General features: G+C 58.3%; 1 protein-coding gene across 1 annotated transcript in view; it reads left to right on the forward strand.

Annotated features, from left to right (window-relative positions):
* OTOG (otogelin) overlaps positions 1-23,087 on the forward strand; it is a 72,719-nt gene that overhangs the window by 44,521 nt on the left and 5,111 nt on the right. The window contains exons 32-53 of the mRNA XM_036029998.1: positions 368-535; positions 3,033-3,311; positions 5,300-5,417; positions 6,104-6,183; positions 6,621-8,392; positions 9,036-9,207; positions 9,568-9,713; positions 10,284-10,373; positions 11,070-11,253; positions 13,470-13,690; positions 13,935-14,073; positions 15,370-15,564; positions 15,774-15,989; positions 16,561-16,665; positions 16,860-16,967; positions 17,399-17,500; positions 18,964-19,062; positions 20,188-20,228; positions 21,251-21,326; positions 21,441-21,619; positions 22,401-22,505; positions 22,679-22,798. Coding sequence (XP_035885891.1) covers positions 368-535; positions 3,033-3,311; positions 5,300-5,417; positions 6,104-6,183; positions 6,621-8,392; positions 9,036-9,207; positions 9,568-9,713; positions 10,284-10,373; positions 11,070-11,253; positions 13,470-13,690; positions 13,935-14,073; positions 15,370-15,564; positions 15,774-15,989; positions 16,561-16,665; positions 16,860-16,967; positions 17,399-17,500; positions 18,964-19,062; positions 20,188-20,228; positions 21,251-21,326; positions 21,441-21,619; positions 22,401-22,505; positions 22,679-22,798 — 4,715 coding nt within the window. The remainder of the gene's footprint in view (positions 1-367; positions 536-3,032; positions 3,312-5,299; positions 5,418-6,103; positions 6,184-6,620; positions 8,393-9,035; positions 9,208-9,567; positions 9,714-10,283; positions 10,374-11,069; positions 11,254-13,469; positions 13,691-13,934; positions 14,074-15,369; positions 15,565-15,773; positions 15,990-16,560; positions 16,666-16,859; positions 16,968-17,398; positions 17,501-18,963; positions 19,063-20,187; positions 20,229-21,250; positions 21,327-21,440; positions 21,620-22,400; positions 22,506-22,678; positions 22,799-23,087) is intronic.

A 23,087-nucleotide genomic window follows, 5' to 3' on the forward strand; every position in this document is an offset into this window, starting at 1 on the left:
GTCTCCTCATCGTAGCAACCCTGAATAGAGCGGTGGCTGACAGTGTAGAGTCCCAGGCAGTGGGACGAGCCCACGGACTTTTGGGGGATCCGGATGACCCCCTAGGTGACCTTGTTCCCAGGCTTCCTGTGAAATGATTCAGGTGCTATGCAGAGGGTCCGTCCCCATCAAGGCCTGACCACCTGGGGTTCCTGTCCCTCCTTCTCATGAAAATCAAGGTCCCTAGGGCTTGGGGTGAAGGAAGTGACCAAGAACACCTGTCTGGCACCCTCCCTCAGCCCCGCCTCCGGCAGGGGTGGGCAGGTAAGGATGGGAGGTGGGCAAAGGCCCAAGGGGGCAGGCCTTATGACTGGCTTTTTCTCTCCAGCACTAGGTAAGGGCCCCTACCAGCTGGCCAGCCAGGTGGCCGGTGGTGCCCTTGTGGCCGTGAAGGCAGCAGGCGGTGCCATAGTCCTGGTGAGTGCAGAGGAGGTGGCACCAGGGGACGCTGTGAACTTCCTGCTGACGGCTGCACTGTACAAGGCCAAGGCCCACGGTGAGGCCCACCTCGGGGGGAGGCAGTTGCCAGAGGAGGGGGGCTGCTGAAGGAATGTGCGGCTCCAGTGGGTGCCCCTTTCCCAGCTGAGGCAGGATTCGACGTCAGTCTCTCAGCTTCTTTGAAGAGACACCTCCCGTCTTCTCCCTGAAAAAGCCAGGAAGGCCACAGTGCAGACGCACCTTCGCACCTGGCTTCACACAGCCCTGCGCTCCTGAGCACCGGGTGGCAGCGGCTGCTCCTTCCGCCTCTCGTCACACCCACTCCTCGCTCTCCCTTCTCCTCTTCCTTCTCCTCTTCTTCCTTCTCTGCCCCCACCCCCCAGTTTCTAAGACTGGGCAGATTTTAAATGCCAAGGGGAAGCTGGCTGATGTCCTGACTGGAACAGGACCTCCTCCTCCTCCTGTGAACGGAGGAGCGGGGTCTAGATGTGCTCAGGTCACGGTCCTGAGGTCCAGGGGGGCATGTCACACAGACTGGAGCCCACCTAGGAACTCCACAGCCTCCTGGGGCCCTGACCACCGGCGACCTTGGAGGGCTTAGCTTCAGTGGGCGTTGTGCTCGCTTCAGAGTGCCACTGTGCTGGAGCAGTGCCCGCCCGGACCCTGCCCGAGGGGTGTGACCCCAGGTGGTGCCTGTGCTGGGTCGAGGACTGGCCAATTCCAGGAAGTCCTCTCCTCTGTGGGCCTCATGTCCCAGGGCGTGGTCACTGTGACCAGGGTTTCTCCCCGAGAATCCTGCTGGCCCCATCCAATCAGTATGTTTCTGATCACAGGGAGGGCCCACGCAGCCAGTGTCCACTGGAACCTTGAACCTAAATACTTCTCAGAGTGGTCACCCTAATCTGAGAACTCGGGATCTGCCATTTATCTAGTTTCAAGGATCTGCGCCCCCTTCCTTCCTCCTCCCCTCCCTCTCTCCCTCTCTGCTCCCCATGCCTCCCTCCCTTTCACCAAGCCCTAATCCCATGCCTGGCACTGAGCTGTGCACCGGCAAATCAGGGAGGTGAGCGGTGCCAGCCCCGCCCCCCAGAAGGCCACAGCCCCACCAGGGAGACAGACGTGGTCAGAGGCAGTTGCAGTGCAGTGCCCGAGGGACTGCCCCAGAGAAGCCCCGGACTCGGCCTCTGGGCGTCAGCAGAGCTTCTCAGCATGAGTGGTGTTCCCCTGCAGGGCGGGAAGGGGTTGGGAAGCTCAGGAGGTGGATCCTTATGCTGAGCGCAGTGGGGAGCCAATGAGGGGATTAAGTGGGGAGGGGCCCCCCAGCTCCTGCCCAGCTCCAGGCACAGCCGGAGTCCCCAGCTATGGGTGGTGTTCAGGACGGTGTGACCTGGGCGTATCGGAGGAGGTGCCGGGAGGGACTGCATCGCTGCACCAGGAGACGTGGGAGTGAGGGGCCAGGCACTGAGCCGCAGGAGGGCCAGAAGTACCCCACCGTCCCCCAGAAGGACACTTCCGCCCCAGACATTGCTGGTCCCCAGATCGGTGTGGTCCTGTCTCAAAAAAGGCATTTCACAGCCTTTCAGGCTGTCGTTGGTGGGGATTTTCTGTTTTCCATTCAATTTTTAGTCTAGTAAGTGAGGTCTAGTTCAGAGGAAGTGTTGATTTTCCAGTGGTTTTATGGGCATTTTAGGCAGAACCCCAGAGCAGCGTGACCTTAGAGAATATCACTGCAGACAGGAACTCCAGGGTCCAGCCCCCACCACAGTCGGGCCTGAATTTCATGGGCGGCTGGGGGCAGGGTGAAGCCCCAGTGAGGACCCAGGCTCCCCCACCCCACTCCATCCTGTGCTCCCTCCCCCCTGCACTGTTTCCAACGTACTGGACAGGAAAAGAGCAAGTGACTTACAGGTGAAATCTGGGGTGGCTGCATGAAGGAGGTGTCCCTTGCAGTGGGCCTTGAAGAATGGAAAAGACTGTGATGGGAAAAAATGGGGAGGAGAGAATGTCCTGGGTAGGAAGCGGGAATAGTCACTCAGCGGTGCACCCCACTCTCTAGAAATGGGCCCTTGCTCACGTGGGAGAAAGGGCAGGGGAAACAGGCTCGGGGCTCTGGGCGAGTGCCTTCCCCTCTCTGGGACACTGTTTTCCTACCTGAGGGCTGGACCCAGGGTCCCCTAGTTCCACTAGCTCTCCCCCTCTGGGGTCCTGAAACCCGGCAGGTGGCCGAGCCCCAGCTTGTCCAGTACGACCAATAAAACGTAACTCCTCCAGGGCGTCCGTCTCTGCCTGTCCTGTCCACGGCTCTATCCCGGGCGTCTAGAGTTGCACCCGGCACAGGGAGGGTCCTCAAAACTGTGCGTGGAAGGAAGGGAGGGTCAGTCACCTCCTGCAGTTTGGCTGGAGTTGGTGGTAGCTTCTCTAACTCTCTGCCTTCCCTGGGGGAGAGGAGGTAGGCACGGGGGGCGGCCAGCAGGCAGAAGGGGGTGGGCTGGGGGGCAGGTGTGGAGGAACAGGCTCCCTCTCTGCCCTGACCTTGCCCATGTGGCTCTTTGCAGACCCGGATGTGGTTTCCCTGGAGGCAGCGGACAGACCCAACTTCTTCCTCCGAGTCACAGCCAATCGGTCTCTGGAACTGGCCAAGTGGCAGGGCAGCGATGCCTTCCACCACCATGCCTCCTTCTCGCTGCACCAGGGGACGTGGCGGGCAGGCCTGGTGGCCCTGGAGTCCCTGGCGGAACCTGGGTCCTTTCTTTTTGTGTCAGGCCCCACGCTGGCCCTGCGGCCCTACGAACACACAGAGGTGTTCCGCCAGGGCACACTCTTCCACCTTCTGGGTAGGTGTCCACCCCGCCCTCACCCTCGTCCCCTCAGCCCCTCACTCAACTGCCCATCCTGCCCTCTCCCCACTCTCCTTTGGCCCAGTTGTCCCCGAGGACCGAACCCTCACTCCCCTGGCACAGGGAGGCCCCATGGGAGCCACCCCTGAGATGGGAGGTGTCCTGGCCTCCATGTTGGTGGCCCGGGCAGCTGTGGACGCTATGGCTGGGGCCCCGCCAGCTTCCTGGGTCTTGCCTACTCCCACAGTCTAAAATTAGAGCGGCCTTTTTGGAAATGAGGGGAGAAGTGATCACGGCCCTGCTTGCGCAGCCCTCTGACTCAGGTTTCTTGCTGATGGGGACACATGCCTGTCCCGTGAGCCAGCAGCCTCTCCCTGCCCTCCTTGGACGCCCGGGACCCTGGGCAGTGATGGGGCAGCGCCATGTCCTTTCCAGCCAAAACTGGAAAGGGTCCCATGGCTTTGCCACCCCCCTGCCACATGTGTGTCTGCCCCAAAACCACGCACTCTCTGCCCAGACCCTGGAGGCCGAGATCGTCATTTCTCCACCACCCCAGGCCGGCCTCTCTGTCCCACACGTGCACCTGTCCGTTCAGGCCTGTGAAGGCACCTCGTGCTGTGTGAATGGATCCACGCAGGTGTCCTTGTGTCTCCCTCCAGGTTCCCCACTTGCACCCCCACCCCACCCCACCCGCCCACCACACACACACACATCAGGCCTGGGCCGGCGCATCCCTCCACTCCACGGTCACCCACCCAGCCCACCAGGAACCCCACCTAGGACAGACTCCTCACCGGTGACAATGGCAGCACTGTGTCCCTTTCTGCATGACACCAAGGCAGAATGGAATGAGCCCAGGCTTTGAAGCCAGGCAGCCTTGGGTTCGCATCCTGACCTGAGTCCTTGGCACTTGGAAGAGAGCCCTGATCTCCCTGCCTGTTTCTTCCCCCAAGCAGGGTGGGGGAGGATTTGCCCCAGAAGGCTGTTGTGAGATGATTGATAGTATCTCGTGAGCTTCGCTCTGGGCCTGGCTCAGCTCTGCTTTTTTGGAAAAGCAGGTTTCTTCACAGTCAGCACGTCAGGAAGGGGCTGCCAGGGTGGGGCTGCCCCTCCCGCCTGCTTTGGAGCTGAGATCCATCAATGGGGCCAAGGAGGTCTGGGGTCTTGCCTGCCTTGAAGCCCCCGCAGGCTACACACTCTTTCCCTGAGGATGCCTCCTTCGTGAAGGCAATGGCCACAGGGCCTTTGACGAGGAGCTCCCCCCGGGAGAGTTTAATTTTCCCAGCCTCTGTGGTGCCTCAGTTTTTCCTCTACAAAGTGGGAATAACTCTTGTAAGAGTATTGTGAAGATTAATAAGCACACACTTGTGAACTGTTGAATGTGCTCAGACCAACTCTACCCTCCAGATCCTGAATCAGGCTACTTCCAGGAGGCCCTGGGGTGGGGTACGGGGGCTGGGGGCGGCAAATGCCCTGCAGGCCCTTGGGCTGAGAGGGGAGGGGATTTCCCCAACACCTCCCCACCCTTCAAGGGAATGCTTCTTGCCTCCATGGAGGTCAGCGGGGCCCGGCTAGAGGCAGAGCAAGGAGGAGAGGATTGCGTCCTGGGGGACAGGGCAAGCCTGACCACCGAGGTCGCAGAGGGGTAGGGTGACAAATAACCTTGTGGAGAAATCAGGGGTGGCAGCCTCCTCCTGGGTCACCCCTCAAAGCCTAATTCCAATGCCGGCTCCCTAGCACCCGCATCCAAAGCCCCTGCACCAAGTTCCCTGAGCCCCATCCCGAGGATCCCCCAGGCACTGACCCCAACTCTCAGGGATACATTGTGCCCTGAGGCTGGCTTTTACTGTGTTTGTCTCACTTTTCCTACACGAGTCCGTTTGTCTCTTCCGTGGGACAAGGCTGGCGGGGGCTGAGCTGAATTACCTCTGATGCTCTCAGAGCTGATGCTCAGTCTCGGGACTCTGGGGCGGTTGCCTTTCCAGATGCCAAGCCATCGGGGGCTGCCTACCCCGTCTGCGAGTGGCGCTACGATGCCTGTGCCAGCCCCTGCTTCCAAACCTGCCGGGACCCCCAGGCAGCCAGCTGCCAGGATGTGCCCAGGTGAGATGGTGTGGCATCCAGGTGTGTGTATTAGTGTGCTTGAGCATGTGTGGGAGTGGGCTTGTATGTCACCTGTGGGCAGAGACGGGAGCATACAGTGAGGTGTGTGTGGACTCACATATATGCATGTTTTGTGTGCTGTATATATGAGGGTGCATACGAGGGTGAATGCACCTCAGATGGGTGTATGTGAACATCTGTTTATGCACAATGGGCATATAGCTGAGCCCTGTGTGTGTGTATGTACAGGTATGCCTCACCTTGTACTGATGTGTGCATGTACATGTATATGAGCTGCATGTGTTTGGACGTTGGTGCGGCTGTGTGCACGAGTGTGTATACGCTGATGTTTATAGTGGTCTGCGTGGATGTGTACATACGTCTGTGTGAGCATTTTTGAGTTCTGCAGGCATGGAGGGGGTGTTTGAGTGTGTGCCTAAAGAGAGACACATGTGAGCACGTGTGTTTCCACCTTGGTCTGAGGGCAGGAGTGTGCAGCATGCACACTTGGGTGTGTGTGCTCCTGTGTGATATGTGTGACAGTGTGTGGAGGTTCACGGGAGTGTGCACACGATAAGAACATACTCACATCATAAGAAAGGATGAGGCCTATGCTTAGTCCAGGTGAGAAGCGCTGATCCTCCCCAAACTCCAGACCACTGACCCGCCCCCTGCTCTGTCCTCAGGGTGGAAGGCTGTGTGCCTGCGTGCCCCATCCCCAAGGTCCTGGATGAAGTCACACAGAGATGCGTCTACTTGGAGGACTGTGAGTGGCCTGCATTTCTCTTCCCTCCCTCAGATTTGCTGTGAGTCCCCAGGGTCTCATGGACCCATCATGCCCAGAACTCCCAGGTCCCTGGGTAAGCAGGTTCAGCACAGGGCATCCAGAAGGAGGACACTGTCCAGCAGGCTGAGACCCCATCCAGTCCTTCCTCCAATTTTGCGGAGAGAGAGAATGAGGCCCAGAGTGAGGAAGGGACTGGTCTGGAGTCACGGGGCAGAGCCCAGACCACCACTGACTTCTCTGAGTCAGTGCACATGGCACAGCCTGGGGCTTGGCCAGGCAGCCGACCGGCCATGGGGAGCTGTCTTTCCCCCTCACATGGGGTGCCCGTCTGCAGCCTCAGATCACAGCCCTGCACTGTGGTGACCCCTGGGGCAGCAGTCACCCCCTCACCTGAGCCTCTTCTCTCATCTGCCCAGGCGTGGAGCCCACGGTTTTGGTTCCCACCCAGGCCCTTGGCAACGAGACCCTGCCTCCCAGTCAAGAACTGCCCACTGCCAGTGACCAGGAGCTACAGTTTCCACAGGACACTCCCAGGGCCCCCTCTCTCAGGCCAGCAGTCACCCCAGCTGCCCCACTCGCCTCGACCCTGAACCCACCCATGGCAGCCACTGAGGGGCCGATGCTGCCTCCAGCCCCCACCCAGGAGCCGCCGAGGGTCACTGCCTCTAACCTCCCTGCCCTCTCCACGGAGTCCCCAGCCAGCAAGGGAGAGACCGCCAGCCTCCTGACCACCCCCCATGTCCCAGAGTCCCCGCCCCTCCCCCTGTCACGGCAGATGTCCACCACTGGCAAGGGGTCGGGTGCCATGGAGACGACCAGGGTAACCACGACCTTTGCAGGGAGCCCCAACATTACAGTCTCCTCCCAGTCACTCCCTGCACCCCGCTTCCCACTCATGACCAAAGCAGTGACGGCCCCAGGCCCCGGCTCCTTGCCCACTAAGACGACACCCTCACAGGCCTTGTCTGCAGGCACCTCCTCCAGGCCTGTGGCTGCCCCTACGGAGACCTCCGGGCGCCCCACTTCCTCAGAGTCCCACAGGGCTCTGCTGACACCTGCAATAACTAAGATCACGAACAGGACAGGGAGCCCCCTGCCCATGCAGGCCCAGAGCATTTCTAGTCCCAGCAGCCCCCCAGCCGAGGCTAGAACGGCAGCGGAACAGGTTCCCGTCAGCCCTGTGACGACCAAGGGAGTGGAGATGGGGCCGTCCACGGAACAGGTCCTGCCTGGGCAAGGCCCGCCCACGGGCCTGCCGCCAGCCCCACTTCCCAGCGCACTCCCCACGGCCCCACCTCACCCCACCGGGCACACATCCACAGCCATCAGGCCTCCAGCCCCACCCCCAGGGACTCTGGCTGCCACTGGCCTGTCCACAGTTGCTCATGGGCTGGGGGCCACACCCTTTGTGTCTCTGGAGTCAACTCAGCCACCCCAGCTCCTCTCTGGCCTACCCCCCGACACCAGCCTGCCCCTGGCCAAGGCAGGCACATCTGCCCCAGTGGCCACTCCTGGTCCCAAGGGCACTGTCACCACCCCTCCACTTCAGCAACAGGCCACATCTCTTGCCAAGGCCACCACCCTATCCACTCGGACACTCAGCCCCGCCCTGCCTTTCACCCCAGCTGTCGTGGCCCAGGTGCGCCCACCCAGTCACACGGTCCCTCAGACGACAGGCACAGTGCCGGGCCCGCCCCTGGGAGCCACACTGCCACCCTCAGCAGTCGTGGCTGTGGCTGAGACGGTGGCCTCCACAGTACCTGTCGCCCCACGGAAGAGCACCACGGAGAAGATGGCCATCCTGTCCAAGCAAGTGTCGCTGCCCACCTTGCCACATGGCTCTGCCCAGGAGGGTCCCACAGAGCTCACACCGGCTGTGGTCCACACTCTCACTGCCTTGGTGACTGAGGCCAAGGGCCCCTGGGCCGCCATAGTGCCACTGGGGCCCACGGCTCAGCCCCTGAGCCCTGTCTCAGCCAGGACCGCCTCTCGGGAGAGCTCACTGGTCTTGCTCCCTCAGCCGGCTGAGGCCCACGGGACCTCAGCAGGACCTAGGCCGCCAGCAGAGCCGGTGGGAGAGGCCACCACCCAGCTGTCCGGGCGCTCAGCTGCAGTCCAGAGCATCTCAGCAGGCTTGGCCGAGGCCTCGGCAACTACCCCTGAGGCCAATGTCTCCGCCCTGTGTGTTGTGAGTGGCTTGTCAGGACTCTGGCCACCTGTATATGGACCCTCCACACCTGCCCTCCTTCCATGCCACTGGGCTTGGGCACCACCACGCACTCTCATTCCTGGGCTGGGGGCAAGTCCTGTCTCAGCTTCTCAACCAGCTGCCAGGCCACGAGATGGGGTTCAGTCATGGTCTTCACCCTGCCTCAAGTCCCTGGAGCCTGATACCATAATAGGGTCACACTGTGCCCCACTGGGGGGCCAGGGGCTAGTTGGGTGGCTTGGCAGGATGCCCAGAGTATGACAACGTGGGTGTGTCCGTGTCGTGTTTGTGTCTGGGCACCTGCATGGGACTGGGCGTGTACGTCTGTGTCCCTGTGTGTGAGACTATGAGTGCTCAGATAGCTCTGTGTGTGTGTGTGTGTGTGTGAGAGAGAGAGAGACAGAGAGAGAGAGAGAGAGAGAGAGAGAGAGAGAGAGATACACGACCCGCAGGTTCCATGGGTGGAGAAGGAGCGCGTCATTCCCCAGTGCTTTAACCTCAGGCTCTCCTCCCCCTGGAACCTGCACCTGGAAGGGCTCCGTGTCCTCGGGCTCGGGGTTGGGGCGAGAGGCTCTGGCTTCACGGTTGGGCACTCACACCGTCCCTCCACCCTGTGCCCCAGCCAATCGTGGAGGAGGAGGAGTGCGTCCGTCACATCTGCCTGGAGGGCCAGCTGATCCGAGTGAACCAGTCCCAACACTGCCCCCAGGACGTCGCGCCGCTTCGCTGTGGGGTCCTGGGCCTGGCCGTGAGAGTGGGCGGGGACCGCTGCTGCCCCTTCTGGGAGTGTGCCTGTGAGTCCTGGGCCCCACTGGGGTCTCCCGTGTCCTCCTCGCCCTGTGTCCTCCTGCACCCCTGCTCCAGCGTGACCTCTGTCCCTGACCTGGGCGCACCCTGGCCTCAGGGTGATCCCGGCCTGAATGTGACCTCCTGCGGGACCGCTTGTCTCAGTGTGACCCTTGGCCTGGCAGATTTCCTCTCCTTGCCACCTCTGATCTCTGTGTGATGCCTGCTCTGTGTGACCCACTCCCCAGCCCCCAGCCCCCAGGGCCTCTGAATCACCCAGGAGAAGGCTCAGGCACCTGCTCTGTGTTCCTCAGCAGCCTTGACCATGAAGGCATCTGTTTATTCTTCTTGTCCCTGCCCTCCCACAGGCCGATGCTCAATCTTCCCTGATCTGAGCTTCGTAACCTTTGATGGGAGCCACGCAGCCCTGTTCAAGGAGGCCATCTACGTCCTCAGCCAGAGCCCAGATGAAATGGTCACAGTCCATGTCCTTGACTGCAAAAGCGCCAACCTGGTGACTGTCCCCGGCTTCACTTTCTGCCAGCCCTTGGGGATTTGACTGGGTCTGGAGGGGAGATGGAGCAGTGAGTTGGGTTTTGAGTGATGTCGGAGGTGAGGATAGACTCAGAAGCTCCATCTGTCTCCCTAAATGGGCTCACGGGGAAAGAGTCAGTGGAGTTCGCCACCTGCTGGCCTCTCCTGGGGCCTGCGCCATCCCCAGCTGCTCCTAGTGTCCCAGGCAGTGTGGGCTGGCACTGAGGTGCAGAGGAGCTGCGATGCCATTCAGAACATCTGGCCTGGTCAAGGGTGACCATTACAGGAATCACCTACCAGGATGCCCGCATGAGCTCATGGGATGAAGCAGGGTTTTTTGTCTGTCTGTGGCTGAGCCTGCATGAGGTCGGGTAGAGCCAAAAATGTCCCATGGGATTCTGCACCGTTGCACAGCCCCAATGGGTGCCCCTAGCATGTTGTTAGGAAGGGGCATCAAGGATGGGGGCGGGAAAACTGTGATCATGCTCGCTCACCAGGGTGCAGAGGCAGGACTGGGCTCCGGGTTGACGAGGCTGGGCTCTCTCTGCAGGGGCACCTGAACTGGCCCCCGTTCTGTCTGGTGATGCTAAATGTGACTCACCTGACCCACCAGGTCATCATTGATCGCTTCAGCCGGAAGGTGAGTGCATCGAGGTGCTGGTGCTCCAGGCGGGCAGCAGTCAGTGGGGGACAGTGTGGCCAGGGGAGGGGCCTAGAGGCTTATTCGTGATTGGGGACTGGGTGGGGAAGGACCCTCTTAAAGAAACACAATGCAAAATTAGATGTATTTGAAGTGATTTTAATTAGAACACTTGTGTCCACCTTACTGTCAAGGAAGGAAGTATATCGGGAGGAATACAGTGATGGAAGTAAGAATGCCAAGAGACTGTGGCCTTAAATAATTAGGGTTAAAATATCTGAGTTCTTCACTTTTGTTCTGAGGGATTCTGTCTTAGTGGTCAGCCCAGAGATGGGGAGACCCCCAGGAAGGAGTGCCCAGCCCAGAGGCTGGGGATTCAGGGAAGATCCCCCCAGAAGCGATGGTCTGAGCAGAGTGAGGACAGAACAGGATGATCGGAAGGGCCCAGAACCCGTGTTAGTGTGGGCAGGGAGATGCAGCCTGCCTCTGGGTATGGCATTTCCTGTGTCATTGCTCTGTGCTCATTTAAAGGCTTTCAGAGCCTTCCATGCCGCCTTGGACTGGGTCTTGGCTGTCTGTGCCCAGGACAGAGCCTGGCACACAGCAGGTGCTTAAGAATTGTTTGCAGGATGAACGGATGGATGACTAGACGGACGGATGAGCTGTGCTCACTTTGCATACCACCCGCCCCCCAAGGTGACCGTGGACTCACAGCTCGTGTGGCCCCCCGTGAGCAGGTACGGGTTCAGAATTGAGGACACAGGACACATGTATGTGATCCGGACACCGTCACACATCCTGATCCAGTGGCTCCACAGCTCGGGACTCATGATCCTGGAGGCCAACAAAGCCAGCGAGACCCAGGGCCGTGGCCTGTGTGGTGAGGTGGGACCCAGCCGGGGGGAGGGGGACACAGGTTCCCCTGTACCAGGGAAAGCTGGGACAGAGTGCCAGGCCACAGGGGGCAGGGGGCAGTGGGGCTGTCAGGGCTGAGAGACCTAATGTCTTATGTTCTGGGGCTGAAGCTGCCGGCAGGGAGACAGTGCAGGGCTCTGGCTTCGGCCAGTTGTCACTTCAGCCGGGATTGTCTGTCAGCTTCCGATAGCTTCCTAATACCAGATAATCCTTCTCGTCTGCATGTGCCTGAGCACTTCACAAAGCACTTCCACACTCTGACCTCACTTATTTCAGGTCACCCACATAATAACTCTGAGAGGTGGTCGTTGAACTAGAAAAGAAAGGGGGCTCAGAGAGGTTAAGTGGCATGCTAAAGGTCACACAGCAGAGCTGCCACGACACATTAGAACTAGTGCTCTTCAGTGAGAGCATGACTGCCCTAAGGGGCCGGATGTACTTTGATAAGCAAACGGTGGACAGGAGGAATCCAAGTGTGGACTGCTGCTCCCTGTAGGGGCAGAAGGGCACGGGCCCCACAGGGTACTCTGTGACAGGCTGCTGTGGTTGTGACAGTGGGTGACATGGGCATACTTACACACACACTTGCATGGCTTCCATCCATAAGTCTGCACCTATGTTGTTCATTCACACTCACGTCCCTGTATTCAAAATGCCCTCTGCCCTTGAACATAAGCAGACACATAAGTCTGCTTCATGCTTACTCTTTCATTTGTACAACGTGTAGTGACCAGCTATCCATCACTGGGCACAGAGCAGGAGGCAAAAAAGAGAAAATCCCTGTTTGATGAAGCTTCTGATTTTACGTCCACAAGCGTCTCTCCTTGCACACACACCATCGCCACCAGCGCCACCGTCCTGTTCTCACCACTTTCTCCCTCTGCTCTTCACACCTGGCAGAGAGTGCTGTGGTCAGCCCTGACCTGCGGGCCAACTCCCCCCTGGGGTCTCTTTGTGACACCCTTTGGTGACTCAATGCCAAGACCAAAAATGGGATCCCTGGGACCATTGGTAAAATTGTATTAAATCATGCTTTATATTCACAACACTGGTGGCAGGAGGGGTCAGAGCAGAAGTCAGCTAGTTTTCCAGACTACCGCTTGGTACCCTGGGCCCTCTGCTAGGCAATGTGGGGGGTGCTGGGAGAGCGAGAATCTGAAGGAAAATGAGTCTTTGTACTCGGAGAATGAGACCAAAGCCTGCTACGCAGAATTGGGAAGGTCATGGGCAGTGCCTCTGAGGGCGCCTTGAAGGAAGGACTTCTGAGAAAGTGTTTCAGGAAGAGGGAGCAACCTAAGCAAAGTCAAGGGCAGGGAAGCACGTGTCTGGCACCTAGAGTGTGAGAGATGAAGTTGGAAGTTCAGGTCATGCCAGCAGCTGCCAGATAAACTTCAGCTTGCCCCCAGCTCAGGGTCTTAATGCCACAGAAGTTTATTTCTTGCACACATAAACTCCCAAGTGGAGATTCCTTCTATCTTGTGGCTTTGTATTTTAACACAAGCTTCCAACTCCACAGAAGAGAGTGGAAAAGAGCTGGGAAATGCTTCTGGACCAGGCCTGGACCTGGTGCCCAGCCCCTTTACTCATGTTCCATTGGCTGGGACTCAGTCACATGGTCTCAACCAACTGCAAGGAAGCCTGGGAAAAATAGGTTAGTGGATTGCCCAGGAAGAAGAGGAAATGAGTGTGATACTTAGTTAGCAATCTCTGTTACAGCAGATTTTTTGGAGAAAATTTTAATTTCCATATAATGTCCAACTTTAAAGTTACCAAATAGCATGAGGAACTCTCATGTACTATTTACCCAGGTTTACCAAGTGTTCACATTTTGCCTCACTTGCTTCTCTCTATGTAAAGGTATAGATATACACTATATATGTGTCTATACATCCATATCTATGCACTTTTCTATGCATATACAATTTATATATATGTAATTTTTTCTGAACCATTTGAAAGTATTTTTGTATCCCTAAATACTTAGGTATATATTTAGAACAAAAACATTTTCTTGCACAGCAGGTTTCTTAGCTTCTCTGTACTTCCTTTTCCTCACCTATAAAACTTGATAATACTAATACTGGCCTCAAAGAATTCTTTTGAGGAATATGCAGAGTGACAGCTGGGGGCCTGGGGGTGGTGGCAATTATTATGGCTATTGCATAATTCTGCCCCCTTCAGGTATCTGTGATGGGGACCCAGCCAATGACCTCACCCTGGAGGATGGCTCTGTGGTGGGTGAAGACGAGGACCCTGCTCCCTTTCTGGACAGCTGGCAGGTGCCCAGTTCCCTGACCTCAGTGGGCCAAACCCGCTTCCGGCCAGACAGCTGTGCCACGGCCGACTGCTCCCCCTGCATCCGCATGCTGTCCAACGGCACCTTCAGCGCCTGCCACACCTTCGTATGTGCCAACTGGGTTCAGCGCAGGCCGGGGGGCTCTTGGCTGGGATGGCAGGATCTACCTGCAGAGGGGCCAGTGCTGGGGTGGGGAGGTGCAGATTTGGGTGAGTTCCCCAGAGGTGTTGAGTTTGGGGCCAGGCTGGGAGCCTGCAGAGGCCCATCATCGCCCCTGGGCAGGGCTGTGGGGAGCGGGGCTGGGGGTGCGGGGAGTCCGGGGAGGCAGCCCGCCTGATGCACGTGCCCAGGTCTCCCCAGAGTCGTTCTGCGAGCTGTGGATCCGGGACACCAAGTACGTGCAGCAGCCCTGCGTGGCCCTGACGGTGTACGTGGCCATGTGCCACAAGTTCCACGTGTGCATCGAGTGGCGGCGCTCTGACTACTGCCGTGAGTTGGTGGGCGAGATGCGGGTCTCCTCCGTTGCCTGTTTGTTGCCACAGTCAGAGCAGGAAAGGGCTTACGGTCCTGAGTCCAAGTCTAGGCTTTCCAGATTTAATTATTCAATCATTCAAGTACATTCATTGACAAATTCATATATACTTGAAAAGTAAATTAATAAATATTTTAATACATTAACAAATTTATTTTTATTACAGTTTATATTAATAAGTCAGGTAACTCTAATGTATTCACTCATTATTTAATGTCTCTGAGTCTGTCATCTGTCAAACGGGGACAGCAGTAACAGCCCCTCTGCTATGTTCAGAGCACGCCCCACACGCTCATCGCGTGGTCGCGGTCCGGCATCTGCTGGTTCCTCTCTCCTCGCTGTCGATCGTCCTCCTCTCCTTTCAGTCTCTCTCCTTCTTCCTTAAAGAGAGTGGGGAGGCCCACCTTGTCCCGCCCCCACTAGCCCTGCCTCAGTGGGGCAGGCAGGGGTGGACTGGCCTGAGGTGGTGTGAACACACCCAGAAAGGCTGCTCACAGGAGGACCACACCTCTAACACGACCAATAAAAGATGAAAAGACAATGCCATCTAGAGTGGCATTTCTCAAACTGTGGATCTCACCGCAGTGGTTACGAAATCAGCTTTGGGCATCAGCACCAGCATTTGAAAACTGCAATAGAAGAGAAAATACTAGAGGGTACTGCACCTGAACAATTACATGTTATTTCAAGAAAGACGTTCTTCGTTTCAATATGTCAGTGGTTTTCAATTCCGGCTACCCTTTGCAATCAATCACCCAGCGAACTTCAAAAGCAGGGATCCTCGGGGGGCCGCAGTCAGAGACCCTGATTCCGTTGGTCTGGGGTGGGCCCAGTGAGGGCGTCCAGAAGCTCCCAGGGGATTCTGTCTGTCAGGATTGAGGACCGCTGTTCTCCATGCACACGTGTATTGGACCACGAAGGGAAACCTAGTTTTTATAGTCAGGAAAGCTTGGAAACTCTGATCTAGAACAAGGGGTTGGCAAATGTTTCCTGTGAAGAGTCAGATAAATATCTGAGGCCTTTTGGGGCCGCATGGCCTCCGTCACAGCCACCCACTCTGCCTCTGCAGTAGTACGCTAGCAGCCAGACTCAATAGATAAATGAAAGGACGTGGCTGTGTATCAATACAACTTCATTTGCAGATCCTGATCTACAGGAAAGTGGCAACAAAACCCTTTGCACCGTCTGCTGAGTCACAGCTGGTGCCCCGAGGCCCCTCCTCACCCTACCCTCTGCCCGCTGTGCCCCTGCAGCCTTCCTGTGCTCCAGCGACTCCACCTACCAGGCCTGTGTGTTGGCCTGTGAGCCTCCCGAGTCCTGCCAGGATGGGCTGCTGGGCCCACTGGACCCGGAGCAGTGCCAGGTGCTGGGCGAGGGCTGCGTCTGCTCTGAGGGCACCATCCTGCACCGCCGCCACGCGGCACTCTGCATCCCTGAGGAGAAGTGTGGTAGGTTCCTCCCCTCCCAGGGTGGGACCCTCCAAAGATGGCTTCACCCTACGGCCTCCTTCACCCTCCTGCTGCCCATGGCTGAGACCCATTCGTGTCCCTCCAGGTCTGCTTTGGAGTGGTCATTGTCCCAGGGAGGGTCGGACCTGGAACAGTTTGGGTGTCCCCACCCTCCTGAGCCCTCTGTACCCCCATGTCCCCCACTGCAGCCTGCACGGACAGCACGGGGGTGCCTCGGGCCCTGGGGGAGACCTGGAACAGCTCCCTCAGCGGATGCTGCCAGCACCATTGCCAAGCTCAGGACACCATCGTCCCCGTGGACCTGGACTGCCCAGGGCCCCCCCGCCCTGAGAGCTGTCCCCGCTTTGGGGAGGTGGTCCTGCTTGTACCCACCGAGGACCCCTGCTGCCTGGGGGCTGTTTGTGGTGAGTCCCACCCCTCCCTTCCCTCGGCCTCAACTGTAAGACAGTTAAAAGGCTCCGCTCTGACCTTGATGGATAGGACAAGGCCTGGGAACATGAAAGCGTCTTGTGGGGGGTGTGTTGAGGGGAGTGAAGAATGCTTCATGGGGGACAGGGCCATGCCTTAGGGTGGGCAAGGCTTAAAGGCCTGGGCTCTGGAGCCAGGCAGCCTGGTGGGCTCTTCCTGTACCACCTTGCAGCCTCGTGACGCTGGCAGATCATTTAACATCCTCCGTGCTTTAGTGGATTCTCCTCTAACCCGAGGCTAACCGTAGACCCACCTTCTGGGTTGCTGTGCGAAGCTGACACTGATCCACAGCAGCAGCTTGCATGTGGCCCACTGCATTGAGCGTTAACTCTGACTGTTCTTGTGTCCAAGTCCTGGACCCTCTGGGTGACCCTCAGAGGCTCCTTCTAGGAACATGACTCCTGGGGGCTGGGAGGTGTAATGGGGACCAGGTGTCTAGGGCTGGGTAATGCTGGAGGGTAGGGGAAGCCTGGCCTCCCGGTGACAGGCCCCCTGTTCCCCGGCCAGTGTGTAACCAGACTCTGTGCGAGGGCCTCGCCCCCACCTGCCGCCCAGGCCACGGACTCATCACCCACTTCCAGGAGGACTCCTGCTGCCCCAGCTACAGCTGCGGTGAGAGGCCCCGGGCAGGGAGCATGGGATTCCAGCCACCTGGGGGGCAGCGGGGGCCCTGCAGCTGGGGTAGGGGAGCATGGACAGTTCGGGGGACTGGGTTCTCACCGGAGACTAGGGCAGAGCCAGGGCGGGGGTCCCAGCGTGACCAGACAGGGTCTGTGCCCGGCGCCTCAATTCTGTCCTTCCCCCAGAGTGCGACCCAGACCAGTGTGAGCCCCAGGTGATCCCCAGCTGCCGCCCAGACCAGATCCTGATCGCCGGCCGCCTGGGGGAGACGTGCTGCACCTCCTACTTCTGCGGTGGGTGGACGCGGCGTCAGACGGCAGCGTGCACGCCCGGCCGCAGCCTCTCCTTCCTCACCCGGCTTCCCTGGGTGGCTGGGGGGACAGGGTGGGGGTCGTCGGTGGGGTGGGCACCGGGAGGTGGGTGCGATCGCTGTCCAGAGAGAAGCGTAGGGGAAAGAGGAAACCGATCCCCACCTCGCCCCACGGATGGACGAGCACGAGGAAGTCGGTGCTCCTTCCGAGTGAGGCCCGAGGTACACACAAGGGAGAACTTCCAAATTCCGACTCCGGGACCGCTCACACGGGCCCACGGAACCCTGCTGTGACAGTCTGCCCCTGGCACACCTGGGTTTCCGACATGTCCCCACCCAGCAGCCCGTTCCCTGCCAACCCCCCTCCCCCGAGGGGGACCCCCTTTGACAGCAGAGGCCCCTCTCCCCTCTCAGGCTGCGACGACTGTCCAGACCCGATCCCCGAGTGTCAGGAGGGGGAGGCGCTCACCGTGGACAGGAACACCACAGAGCTCTGCTGCCCCCTGTACCAGTGCGGTGAGTCCCGGCTGCACAGGGGCCGCGGCCCAGAGGGGCTGACCTTCCAGTGCCACCAGCTCCTTCACCAAGTCCCCACCCCAGGACCGCTGGTGGTATTACCTTGTCCCAGCCTTCACTAGACTTTCACTACAAAAGCACTGTCCGTGCCTTGTACAAAGTGTGAAATCCAGGTAAATATGAGGAAGTGAACATACTACCTTCCTACCTCCTAGGTATCCTGCACATATGTGTGGCTCACCAAAACAAGCTCTCCTGCACATACTCTTTTTAACCGGCTATGAAAATGTGTCCTTTACTTTTCCACGTTAATAAAATTTCTAAGTTATATCATACCCAGTCCACGATCCTCCTGGCTTGTCCAACCCAAGACCCAGTCCAGGGCTACACATTAATATTACGTCTCTCTAATGTCTTCTCATCCAGCGCAGGCCCCTTTTCCTGTGAGACACTAACTTGTAGAGCCTGGGCTGTGGTCCTGCAGAAAGCCCTGCCTTCTGGGTTTACCCATTTGTTTCCTCTTAGAACTGTTTCCCTCGCTCTTCTCTCCTGTGCACTTCCTGCGAGCCGAAAGTTAGAACGAAGACTTGGTGGAGTCCATTAAAGTACTTGTTTACCTGGGCTGCACCCGAGCTTCATAGCACATCCCGGCAGGTGACGCACGCTGTGTGGCCGAGTCACTAGGGCTGATGTTAACCTCGGCCCGGCATCAGGGCGACGACCGTCATGTTCCTCCTCCTGACCTTGACATTCTTCCTCTTCCAACCAGAAAGGAACCCATCGCTCTGACACTGTACCCATGCTGCCCTTCTCCCCCTCCACTTCATAACTTTTTGAAACACCAGTTGATAATCCTTACCTGTGCCAATAATTTTTAAAATAAATCAAGGAAGTCTTACAGCCTTTCCCTTTCAGCGTTGACCCTTGCACCTCCCTTCCCCACGAAAACATTGTGCCTAGACGTGTGTCTCTCAGCACATGAGAACAGCTGAGGAATCCTAGGCTCAGAGACACCTGCCTGCGGAACAAGAGGAAGGGGGGCCTGAGCCCTAGACTGAGGCTGAAGCAGGGAAGCCTGGGTGGGCTACAGGGGGGTGATTCCCACAGGTGGACGGGGAAAGTCTCCCGCAGAGGGACATGCTCCTGGTCACTGTCCCCCCTCTGATTGCTACTCTCAGGGTGACACTCTCAGGGGGAAGCTCGGTTGCCTGACATTGAGGTTCCGCCATTGCCACGTTGCTAATGCCTCCGGGAGCAGAAGGAGGGCCTCCTGAGGTGGATCCATGGGGAAACCCAGGGTCCCAGATGTCCTCCAGGAGTCCAGCCTGGGAGAGTGCCTGAGGACATTGGGGGCAACTTAGGAGAAGCTGGGAGGTACCTGCTCCTTAGCCAAAGCTGCATTTCTGAGGATTCGTGCCCCGAGTTGCCTGTGGCTGATTGTCCCCTGCTTCCCCTCCACGCAGTGTGTGAGCAATTCCGCTGCCCCCATGTGCAGTGTGGCATGGGCACGGCCCTCGTGGAGGTGTGGAGCCCAGACCGCTGCTGCCCCTACAAGTCCTGCGGTAAGTCCCTGGAGGGGGAGGCTCCTCCCCAAAAGCCCAAAGATAGAGCCCCAGGTCCCGGGGGGGGGGGGGGGGGGGGGGGGGGGTGGTGTTGAGGGTGAGGGAGGAACGGGCCCACCACTATCAACTCGCTCAGATTCTGTCTCTCCGGAGTCACCAGAGAGAAGCCTCCGAAATTTCCCTCCTCCCACTTTGCATCTGCTCCCTGAGTGCAGAGCCTTCCTGCATCTTTTCTCCCCAGGATGAAACAAGAAAAGAACAAGTTCCTTGTTTCAGAAAGGTTTTTTCCCCCCATTTAAAAAGTCTTTATTGCGACTCTCTGACAGTAAACATAATTTTGTTAAAATTCACCTTTGGGGAAGCAGGCGGGAGTATCAATGACTAATAAGGAGCACCAGGGAGCTGTATATGAAAACGTCGTTTTTAAAAAGAGTTGAGAAACTCTGGTTTGCACCTAGATATTTCGCTTGTCTGTTCCCGAGCCCAGATGTGAACTTCACGAGGACAGGGGTTTTAGTCGGTGTGAGTCATCGCTTTGTTCCCAGAGTGCAGAGAAATGCTCGGGATACAGTCTGCACTTAGAACCATTTGCTGCGTGAGCGAGTTTCCCCAAAGGGTGTTTCACAGCCACACTGCCCCGGAGCGCCTCACGCTGAAGCTAGGGCCCTGGCTCCCTTAGGCTCGCTACTGATGCCTCGGCAGTCAGCTCCCTCCCCTCCCAGCTTAGCATTAGACCTGCTCCTAGGCGGAGGCTCGGAGTAGTCAGGCTGAGCTTGCTGGAACATAGATTTGGGGCATGCAGACGGTCAGAAGTGTCACCGTTGCCGTATTTGTTTCTGGTGCAGCCCACATCTGCTTTAGAATGGGCTCTGGGGAGGGGAGAAGCCAGATGACTAAAGGGCACCTGTGATTGGTCCATTCCTTCTCCCTCCACACCTGCTGTGGACTCCACATTAGGACCCATTACTGACTGTCCCACCTGCCCAGCCAGGGGAGCGTAGCCCCTGTGGGGGTTGCAAGCAGGCTGGAGGAGGGGGTGCACTGCGGGGAAGGGCCTGGAGGCTCAGGGGGACTTCCACCTGGATATCTCCGGTAAGGTGGGTCCTGGCCCCTCCTGTTTTTCAGAGTGTGACTGCGACACAATCCCCGTGCCCCGGTGCCACCTGGTAAGGAGACCCTGCCCCTCCCCGTTCTCCTTGGTCTGCCTCCCTCTCCTTCCCTCTGCGCCAGTCCCTTCCTGTCCGGAGGCCCTGGTTCTTCAGTCCAGTGCAAGGAGCCTCGGACTGCAAGTCAGCCTTCTTGCCCCAAGCTCTGCTCTCTGGGCACAGTGCCCTTCTTAGTCAACTGAGGGAGATTGTGCTTCAGAGCTGTGGTGAGGACTCATTATGACGATGATGACAGTGGGGGTGGAGGAAATGGTGAAGAAGATGATGATGATGATGAAGATACTTATGACAGTAGCTTATGTTATTGAGAGTTAATGGTATGCCAGGAACTCTCCTAGGGCTTTTATGTATATCATCCCATTAGTTCTCACAACAACCCAGTGATTCTCTGATTAACTCGGTTACACAGAGAGGAAACCAAGGTTAAGACAGCGTAGCTAGTACATCCCAGTGTCAGGACTGGGCCCGGGAAATCTGACTCAGAGGCCATGCCGTTGACCACCGTGTTGCCCAGACCTGAGGGCAGTGAAAATACTCTGAGAAATGTGCAGTTATGTTTAAAGTTATGTTTTTACATAATTTTCTGGGTTATGTGTGCCCCCCTAGGCCCCAGCAGGCACCTCCTCTCATTTTGTCTCCTGTCCCATCCTCCCCTCCCTTCAGCTGGCAAGGGAGAAGGGAAGTATTTGAGCCAAGCCAGATTTTGGGCCGGCAGCCACGTATCAGGCCCTCAGTGATGGGCCAGTGGGTGCTCAGAAGGAGAGCCCCAGGCCCCAGGAGAGGACGCTGGGGAGTGCTCCTCAGCGGGGAAGCTCAGAAGTCACATGGGGCGTTTCTCCCTCTGCGGGAGGGTGACCGAGCTCACAGGGTGCCGAGGGTCCTCAGGCTCACCAGTCGTTCTCACCTGCTGAGAACGTTGTCACCTGCTGTAAGGAGAGGGGGAGGGGCCTAGTGGCAGACTGCTCCTGAGGGTGGGCGGGGCCTCCCCACGCAGGGGTGCTGACCACCTCTGCCCCACCCAGTGGGAGAAGTCCCAGCTGGACGAGGAGTTCATGCACAGCGAGGAGAACGTGTGTGGCTGTGCCAAGTACGAATGTGGTGAGTGGGGAGGTAGAGCCAGAGTGAGTCGAGCCAGGGAGGGTGAGCCGAGGGCGGGGACGGGGGCGGGGGCTGGGCTCTCAGTGACTGCGGCCACACTGCACACCCACCCAGTGAAGGCCGCTGTGTGTCTGAGCCGAGAGCTGGGGGTGATGCAACCGGGCCAGACGGTGGTGGAGCTCTCGGCAGATGGCGTGTGCCACACCTCCCGCTGTACTGAAGTGCTGGACCTTCTCACCGGCTTCTACCAGATCAACACCACCTCCGTGCTGTGCGATGTCCACTGCGAGGCGGTATGAGGCAGCACGGGATGGGGGCGGGTCAGGAGGGCTGGCCTGGCAGAGCCTAGGTGCTCCAGGAGCCAGAGGTCCCTTCCATCTGGCCCCACGCTCTCTAGACAAATCTAGAGAGTAAGCATCAGGGGGCCCTCCGAGACCTCCGGGGAAAGTGCCAGAACCCGACTGGGCTGGGCCAGGCCAGGAGGGGAACAGCAGGAGTGGAGGCCTGGCAAGGGTGAGGCTTTGCACAGAGAACACAGTTACAAGCCCCTTCTACCGCTGACATGTTCCCTGCCTTCTTTGGTTCCTGTGTTTGCGTTGCTACCATTTATTGAACACTTCTACGTGCCCAATACCTTGGGCAGCGACTGGCTTCTCGTAAGAGCTAAAAAAAAATATTAATTGAATAACAAGAATCAGAATTGCTCCCATTTTTCAGATGAGAAAACTGAGGTTTAGGGAGGTCTAGTCCTTTGTGAAAAGTCCCACAGGAACCGGGGCTCACATTGAGGTCTCTCTGGAACTGAAACTGGACCCTGTAATTACCAGCAATGTTGTGTCCAAAGGGGTGAAAGAACTCTTTGTCCACTGGGGCTGGGCCTGGGAACTGCAGCAGAGGAGTTTTAGGGTAGACACAAGGATGACCTTCCTGCCTGAAATAGAAGGGCCCTGGAGTCCCCTTCCTGAGTGTCCACAGAGCGCCCTGCTCTGGGCTCAGAGACAAGCAGACAGTGAGAGAGGCAGGGGTGGAGGCAGGCAGGTGCCGAGGCCCACCCCGTCCCTCCCTGTCCTGCAGAACCAGGAGTATGAGCACCCGCGGGACCTGGCGGCCTGCTGCGGCTCCTGCAGGAACGTGTCCTGCCTCTTCACTTTCCCCAACGGCACCACCTCCCTGTTCTTGGTATGCAGCCCCTTAAATGCCCACCTGGGACCAGAACCCAGGGCTGGGGACAGGCAGAGTTCTGGGCAGTGCTGGCTTTGAGGCTGTGTCTGTCTTTGAAGCTATGCCCTATCGGTTTGCCCAGGCCACCCACCTGGCCACCAGCCCCTATAGCCCACCTCTGTGCCCTCCAGCCCGGGGCGTCCTGGATCGCAGAGTGTGCCCGCCACCACTGCAGCAGCACTCCCCTGGGCGCCGTGCTGGTCCGCTCGCCCATCAGCTGCCCTCCGCTCAATGAGACTGAGTGTGCCAAGGTCAGTGCCAGCCTCCTCTCACAGCAGCACGGCCTGTGGGGCAAGGAGAGGTCCCGTGCGCAGGAGCGAGGCAGGAGGGGTTCCCCGGAGCCTGTGCCTGCCCCACCACTCCAAGTCCCCATCTCTGCACGTTTTTGCTTTGGCCACATCATGCCCCACTTCCTCATACATCACAGGGCCACACACAGACACACGCAAACACGCACTGTTACTGACACACCAACACAGGCCGACAGCTGCTCACACACTGCACATCACAGGCCACAGCACTTTTGCACTAGTGTGGACA

This window comes from Phyllostomus discolor, chromosome 6 (assembly GCF_004126475.2).
Source record: "Phyllostomus discolor isolate MPI-MPIP mPhyDis1 chromosome 6, mPhyDis1.pri.v3, whole genome shotgun sequence".
Lineage (NCBI taxonomy): Eukaryota > Metazoa > Chordata > Mammalia > Chiroptera > Phyllostomidae > Phyllostomus > Phyllostomus discolor.